This window comes from Apaloderma vittatum, unplaced genomic scaffold, assembly GCF_000703405.1.
Source record: "Apaloderma vittatum isolate BGI_N311 unplaced genomic scaffold, ASM70340v1 Scaffold43494, whole genome shotgun sequence".
Lineage (NCBI taxonomy): Eukaryota > Metazoa > Chordata > Aves > Trogoniformes > Trogonidae > Apaloderma > Apaloderma vittatum.
In genome coordinates this window covers 1-7,944 of record NW_009715141.1, presented here as the reverse complement: position 1 = coordinate 7,944, position 7,944 = coordinate 1, and the positions used below count along the sequence as shown (strand labels likewise).

At 44.2% G+C, this 7,944-nt stretch overlaps 1 protein-coding gene across 1 annotated transcript; it reads left to right on the top strand.

The window, feature by feature from the left end:
* Positions 1-3,750: 3,750 nt before the first annotated feature.
* ZMAT3 (zinc finger, matrin-type 3) lies at positions 3,751-7,888 on the top strand (the record flags this gene model as incomplete). The annotated part of the gene is made up of 4 exons (XM_009868992.1): positions 3,751-4,020; positions 5,641-5,760; positions 7,510-7,676; positions 7,788-7,888. Coding segments are annotated over exons 1-4 (658 nt in total), but the record flags the coding sequence as incomplete, so codon positions are not given.
* Positions 7,889-7,944: the final 56 nt, after the last annotated feature.

The following is a 7,944-nucleotide window of genomic DNA, read 5'->3' as shown; positions in this document are numbered from 1 at the left end:
CCAAAATGCGTGTTGGCACCTCGAATTCCTGCTCAGGTTGGAGCTATCCCACGGTCAGGGGTTCCAGGGCTTTTTTTTTTGCTTTTTTTCCCCGCTTTTCCTTAGACTCGCCGCCAAGGGTGCAAGGCACTAAGGCCGTGCTTTCTGATGCCCCCTTCATGTACGAGGCCTGTTTCTGGGTTGCTAAAGAGCCTCCTCAGCAGAGGGTCGGTGGCCCCGAATTGCAGATGACTCGCGTTTGCATTTGCTGCCTTTGCTCCCCGCGACGTTATAAAGCGAACCTGACTTTCAGGGGGCGAGTTCTTTGGGCCTAATCTGTGGCCAAAGGTGGTGAACTTTCTGGCCGAGTTCGGTTATGCGATGTCAGTGTTTTGAGACACAAGTGGGCTTGCAAAGAAATGCTTGCTCTCTGAAAAAAAACCCACCCCACAACAAAACAAAACCCACGATCCCGTTCATTGTGTTTGCAAATATATGTTATTAGTTGTCTCAAGTGCATTTAAAAGCTAATTCAGGTGGGAACACCCAGCATGCAGATGCCTGCCTGTGGCCAAGGAAGGTCACGTTGTGTCTGTGCCTTCCCCACCCAGTGGAGCTCGGATCTGGGGCTGTAGCGGTTCCTTTCCCAGAAGGGTGCTGCTCGCGGCTGGGGAGCTCGTTCCGTGTTGTCTGTGCTACCAGCAGTGCCTGGGTGGTGCTGGTATTTGGGGCATAGAGGCTCATTCTCCTCCTTCAGTGCTGCCCTTGGGATGCACCAGCCTGAAGGCAGCGAGGAGTCAGGGTGCAGGTATATCTTAGCCCATAGGGTGTGTAGGGGGAGGCATGGCTGAGACCTCGGAGGCAGTCTTGAGGCACTTTGTCTCCTCTGCTCGTCCTGGAGTGCTGAAGGTCCTTACGCTGTCGTGGACTGTGCTGTGATAAGTCCTTGGTGATGGAAGCTGCTTATTCCTCTGCTGCTTTGTAGTGTAAAGATTTTGGCCCTTGTCATGTGAAAGGAAAGGAGGAGTCAAAGATGTCACGTTACCTCTTCCTGGACAGGATATCTGTAGCAACCAGCAGTGGAAGGTTAAAGGGAAAAGTAAATAAGATGAATTTGAATGATTTTTTTTCTTTTAAATAACATCTGTAAGAAAAAAAGCAACATAATTTGAAGAGTTTCAGAGTTGCATGTCAGATCAAGAAGTTCTAATTTAAAATTGCCCATGCAGCCTTAGTTCTGTCTTAAGACTACTGTTTACTTAAAGAAACACTGAATGACTTTACAATTAAAGATTATTCTAAGAATATTACATAATACCTTTTTTCCTGTGAATGCAGAACCTGTAAGCACTGTATCCTGTCTTGTATATGACTAATCCCATCTGTGACACTTGCGTATGGAAGACTTGATGCAAAATACATTCATGCAAAATCAAGCAGATAGATCATGACTGCTGTTTACTGTAGATCTCTTTATATTTCTCTGTGAAGTATTTAGCTGTAGTTTACTCCCATTTTAAGGTGGAAGACCCGTTATGGGGATGTAGTAAAACTCTGAAAGTGGATGGCATGCTTCCCTGCTTACATAGCTCATCTAAACTGCCGTGATAGCTCAGCATTATGATATATTTAATCATCATGAATATGAACTTGTTCTATCCGTAGCCCCGCTAATAATTAGACTGTCTACAGAGTTCTGCCTGAGGAAACTAGAGGTACCAAATCTTTTTCCATAGTTCTGTTTAACCAGGAACATGTATTCTGGAAGCTGGGGAGAGGCTATGTAACACGACAGAATTTACACTGCTGATAGGTGATGTGTACCACCCCATTCCTGTTCCCCCTCTTCCTTCTTTGTGCTGGATTCCTTTTTGTCTTGTTTTGGTTAGTTTTCATGATAGTGATTTTGATTTTGGTTTTATGGTGATAGCATGTTAGGAGCCTTGGTAGTGGAGGGCTATTTGAAACCATGAAGGCTCCTGGTGGCTCTATTACTGTCTTAAAAATCTTGTCCCCAAGGCAATGCATGCTTCTGTTTTCTTTTTTTTTCTTTACCTTTATTTACTGGTAATAACTGAACAGCCTCCAAACTTGTATTATTTGGAAGTCTATTTTTAAAGGTAAACATTTCTGAAATGCGTGTGCCCCTTCAGCACTTTAGTCCCATTGATTTTCTTTTCTTTCTTTTTTTTTTCTTAAATTATTTTTAATTTTTCCTCATAGAACATAGACCTCTCTGAGGCCAAGCTTTAAAAGGTAATACAGTACCTAAAAATGCAGGCACCAGCTAGGATTTTCCAGAGCTTGAATGTAGCAAGGTATTTATCTCCTGCTAATTTTAGCAGATTTAAAGTCCAGAAGTTGTCCCAGATAAATACTATCTGCTTCTTCAGGTTCCTAAATGCCTTTAAAGGCAGATTGGCAACTTAGGATCAAAGTTGCTATGTAGCATTTAATCTACCTTTCACTAATTTTCCAGAAGTGTTATCTTAAAATGTAGATGTGGCTCATTATTTGCTTAAACAAATGAATAAATCCCATAGCGTAAACATGGTTGCTACCAATGCAGCTGTAGCTGAAGTGATCCTCAAATGCCAGGATAATGCTTTTTCTGGATCCCAGTGTAGCAGTGAACAGGATTTGTTATGATAAGCTAATAAGAAATTAACAAAAGTAGCTGTGCCTTAATTCATAATATCACTGGTCTACGTTGGTCTAGGAATATTCATCCCAGGCTTTAGATGTGATTTATAAACTTTAATTAAATAAGCCTCTCAGACCCCCTTGTTGGAAATCTAGTGTTAATTCTAAGAACCTGAATTAATTGAGCCATAATTGAATAAAGGGTAGTACGGTATAAACTCTCCATTTTGCAGAAGAAGATACAGCTTTAGATGTTGCGTTGCGTGTAGTTAGTAAAGGTAACACGAGAAATAGCTCAAGGGCCTTTTAACAAGACCAGGGAAGAGAAGGCTTGGGAGCTGACTGCGAGAACAAGGTATGCTCCCGTTGGTTCTCACTCTGCTTTTTGTTGATTTACGTGAGAAAAGTTAACTGCGGAATGTCTTTCCTCAGGATGGTCTTTGTGAATATTTGAAGAACGTATCTCTGCGTGTGCATGTGTTTTATATCTCCTGGTCTATTAAAAGTAATCTGCTTTGAAATGATTGGATTCTTTTTAAGTCATCAGTAGCAGTAGTACATTATCATATTTATCACAGAAGGTGTTGAGCTGGAAGGGACCTTTAAAAGTCGTCTAGTCCAGCTGGGTCTTGGAGCGTGAGCTGGTTCTTAAGCTGTCAGAAAAGGATGGGGCCAAGGGCTGTATCTCTCCTGTTCCCATCAACTCAGCTGTAGGTGCTGCACATGTTGTACATCACACCCTCTCGCCGGGTGTGGGGCAGCAGGCGTGCGTGCTGTGGGTCAGGTACTATGAGTGCTTAGGAGTCTTCACCTGCGCAGGAGGGAGCCATGGGGTGCTAACAACTACATTTTGGACTTCAGTATACTTTTTAAATACCTGTCTTTTAATCTCTCCCTGGCTGTCTGCGATGCTGCTGTTCCTGTGAGGTAAAGTGTTATAAACTGACTTCATCCTGCTTGGCATTGTGAAAAGGCTTAAAGTAGAGGTAATGAAGTTATAGAAGTTGTGTCCTGGATCGTAGGTGTTCCTGTTAGCACTGCTTATTTTAGCATTTGTGTCTCTCTGGTCTAGATCTGAAGACGACTCCTCATCCTTCAGAAGTAGCATGCTCACAGTCTCCCTGGCCAATGATTCTTCTACAGCAAGCAGGAGTTCTTCCTCATCCTGAGAAGCCTTCATCTCTTCCTATGTCAGTGGCTACAAGGCCAAGAGCCAGCTCACCACTGTCCCCACCAAAATCTGTAGAACTGGGGCCTTCCTTTCATCACAGGCAAGAAGAAGAGCTTGCAAAGGTGGTGGAGCAGGATCCTATGCTGGAAGAACTATGTAAGCCTCTGTGCTGTAAGCTTTGCAATGTCACTCTGAATTCAGCACAGCAAGCCCAGGCTCATTACCAGGTAAGGCGGGCAGGAGGCACGGCGTCCAGGGCTGCTGCATCTGCAGCTGCTGTAGACAAACCTGTGCCAGCGCGTGTGCTGCCAGGAGCGTTGCTGTGGTAGCACAGAGCTAAGCTTGGCCCAGCACATAAGGACCGTCTTAGCTTCTCAGGCGGGTTTGGAGTTCTCTGTTGAGGTGGCTGCACACCAGCAGCAGCAGCTGAGTTAGATCATCTGAAGCTACACCTCTGCACCATCTAATGGACTGGAAGCTGTGGCTAGAACTGCTCCATAGATGTGTTGTCACCCTGCTTGGTTTTGCTGTTTGTCCAGATGTGCTGCAGTGCTTTCATTTAAGGTGTCATCACTGGAGCATGTTGTGAAAGCTTTGACCACAGGGACAGAGAGGTAATAGCAAGGTGGCACAGGTGAAAAATCAGGCACTGGTAATTTTTTTCTTTGTTTTATGCAATCTGTTTTCCACCTGTACACTCATCCAGTAAAACAGAACTTCTGATTCCACAGATGTGATTTTGTAAGGCCCAGACATATTTTCTGCTAGATCCAGCAGCTCAGTTAGGGAGCAGCAGCCGTGTGTTCGTTGTTGCCTCCTTCCTGAGGTTATGCACATAACTGATCTGCTCGTGGGACCATTTGTGCAAGTTTTCTCACCTGCTTTGGACAGCATCAGCTGAGCTACCTCAGACCAAATTAATTTTGTTCAAGCTGGTCTGGTTGACTTGTCTGAAATAGGTTAGGGACTATTTACATATGATTCTCTGCTGAGAGATGAAATATATTATAGTCTTTTATTACCCCATTTTAATAGTACCCTTTCATATTAGTGCTTTTCTTATTAGTGCTATTCTTTCTTATTAGTGCTTTATTTGTGTGAGATGTTGAGATAATAACTTTTGCCACCAGGAAATCCAAAGAGGTGGTTGTCCGTGTCCTCAGGACACCAGACCCAGCTCTCAGATGTGCTGGTGGCCTGAAAAAGTGGTATCATGCCAGTGAAGGAATAGGCTGAATTAGTGTTACGCTTCAACATCCAATTTCTGCAGTATTTCTGCCGTGAGAGTACGAAAGTGCATGTATAGTACAGAACTTGCATCTATGCATATGCCTTACTATGTATCCATGATGCATATACACATTCTCATGTACCCTCATCAGATTTTCAAAACAAGTGTAGTATATGTTTTCCAAGAGAAAATAAAATGTGAAGCAGGATTTTTTAGGTTCAATGTCATGTTTTAACTCATGCTTGCAAGCTCGTAAGAAGAAGTGTGTGTTTAGGCTCATCAAAAAGCTATGCAAAGCAGTTCACGTTTCACCTTTAAGAACCAAAGTACTCGTTTTCAGTGAAACGACTCTAAGGGAAACGCACTGAGGAACTAAATGTAGACTTTGAGAAAACCAGTTGCAGATGAGGCCAAATCGTGCTAGGCGATGAGCATTTTAGAGAAAGGGAGGATGCCAACATCTCTCAATTCCAAAGCTGTTATTTTGTGAATGACAGCTCCGTTACCTGAGATACCATCTTCAGGGGCCACTCTCCCACTTTGATTTCTGGATCTTTTTCCTTTAAGTGTGAGATGATATTATTAGGACAGCAATTAATCTGGCTTCTCTTTTCAGGGTAAAAACCACAGTAAGAAACTTCGAAATTACCATGCTGCCAATAGCTGTCCGGCACCTGCCAGAATGAGTAATGTGGTTGAGCCTGCCCCACCTCAGGTTGTCTCCCTTCCAGCTCAGGTAAGGCATGGGAAGGTGACTGAGATCATGCTACTAAACCCCAGAAAGGATAACTAGAGCTCACGCCTTGAGGATTACTGCAGGAGCTAGGAAGGAGTTTTCCTTGTGATGGCACAGGATGATGGAAATGGCCTGTTCCTTTGAAGATGCAGATATTGATCTGCCCGTGCAGCAGAATATTGGACTTGAAATGTTCTATTTCTGCATGGTAAATACTTTGATTCCTAGGTAAGTCCAATGTGCTGCTGATTATGGTTATTTAAGGGCAGATATAAAACAGCGTTGCTGGAGCTGGACACGAGGGTGTGGCATCGGCTCTGCTCAGTCATCCCTCCATTGTGTGAGGAAAGCCTACATGGCAAAAGTGCTTAGGTGCTCCTACACCCATTGCCCAGGGCTATTGGCTAATTCCTCTATTGTTACTCCTTTTGAAGTGCTCATTCCTGTGTGTAGGGTGGATGGATTGTTCCCTCAGTGATCCAGATTTGTTTTGTTTTGGGCACATTAGAGGCGAAAGAGATGGTGTTTTGCTTTCTTCTTCTAGAATTTGTCATTTCTGATTGTCGTGGGACTTTACAGCTAACCTGGCTCTTGCCTGTGGCTGCGCAGGGAACCACAGCTAGGCTGCAGGGATAGAAGCTGTGCCTGTGTTTCCCAAAGGCTAAGCCTCTGTCGTCTGTAGAAAAGCAAAGAGTGCTGTAAGTGACAGACTCTTATAGGTGCAGTCAGAGCCTGCAGAGGGGGAGACAATCCCATGTAAAATAACTTTGTAGTTTACAGAGCTGAACTGAGAGGATGCGAGGTCCAGTCCTAGGTAACGGCATGTGGATGGTTTACCTGCTAGATTATCTGATGCTGGTTTTAATGGAGAAGATAATCCACGGCAACCAAAAGACTGTGCTGAGGCCACGTGAGGATTCATGTTGTAACACAGAAGTCAGAACTGTGTGCATGTGGCTATAAGCTTGAACAGGATCGAAGGAGATGTGAAAGCAACTCGACTTGGCAAGTGCTGCAGTGAGATGGCTGTATGAATCACTGCTGCTGCACTGTTTACAAAGCACTTTTCTCGGGGTGATCCATGCTGAGGAGACGTGCTTGCTGCCTCCACCAGTGCGTGGCCTGACTAGACCAGCAAGGTATCCTTCATATGGCAGGAGCTACTCACGTGAGGCTGGGTCCTTCCTTTGAAGTCTTGATCCAGGTGTTCTCCCACCTGAAGGGTAAGGATCGGAAGTGTGAGAGCTCTGCTGTTGGGTTGTTTGTGAGGTTTTTTTTATGTCTTAGTGTCAGAGAGCTGTATAGAGACAGGATACTGTGGAGAGATTAGATGTACTGTGAATAGGAGAGAGAAGCACCTCTCCCTTTCAGTGAGGCTCCTTCAGTGCGAAATTCACTGTTCATCAGCTCCCAGCAGTCAGAAGTAGAGAAGTTAAATCATTGCTGTGAGGTAAACAAACCTCTGAGGTACAGGGGGCTTGTTCAGATTGTGCTTGCCTCTCCATCTGACGCCAGGGATTTGTGTACGTATCGAGTGATTTGCAGATACTCCTGCAGGCTGAGGCAGAGAAAATGAAGTTCTTGTAAGAACAGTTTAGGGAGCACTTGAGAGTGTCCTAACTCATATGCTCTAATTCCAGCTCTCTCACTGCCTGATGGAGATGATGCCAGTCTGAGTCCCTGTGATTCAAATATTCCAATGATTTAACTTTCTTGTGTTTCACATGCTGTCTCTCCCTTTGCTGCTAGATGGGATCCAGTAAACCAGGTGGCCGAGTGATCTTGGCCACAGAGAATGATTACTGCAAGCTTTGTGATGCCTCGTTTAGTTCTCCGGCTGTGGCACAGGCTCACTACCAAGGGAAAAATCATGCCAAACGGCTGCGTCTTGCAGAAGCACAGAATAATTCATTCTCGTAGGTATTGTTCGACTTCACGCTCAGGCTGAAAGCATGTGGCAGTGTCTCTGACAATGTTTTTCTCAGAAAACTCTGAATCACAGCTGTTCATATTTGTGTAATCTTCAGGGATGCGTCAGAACTAGGCAAACGAAGGGCGAGGAAAGAAGGGAATGAATATAAGATGATGCAGAACAGAAGAAATATGTATACAGTTCAAAACAACACAGGTAACTGGGAGCTCTCATCTCTTATGGAGTTTGAATAATAATAATAATAATAATAA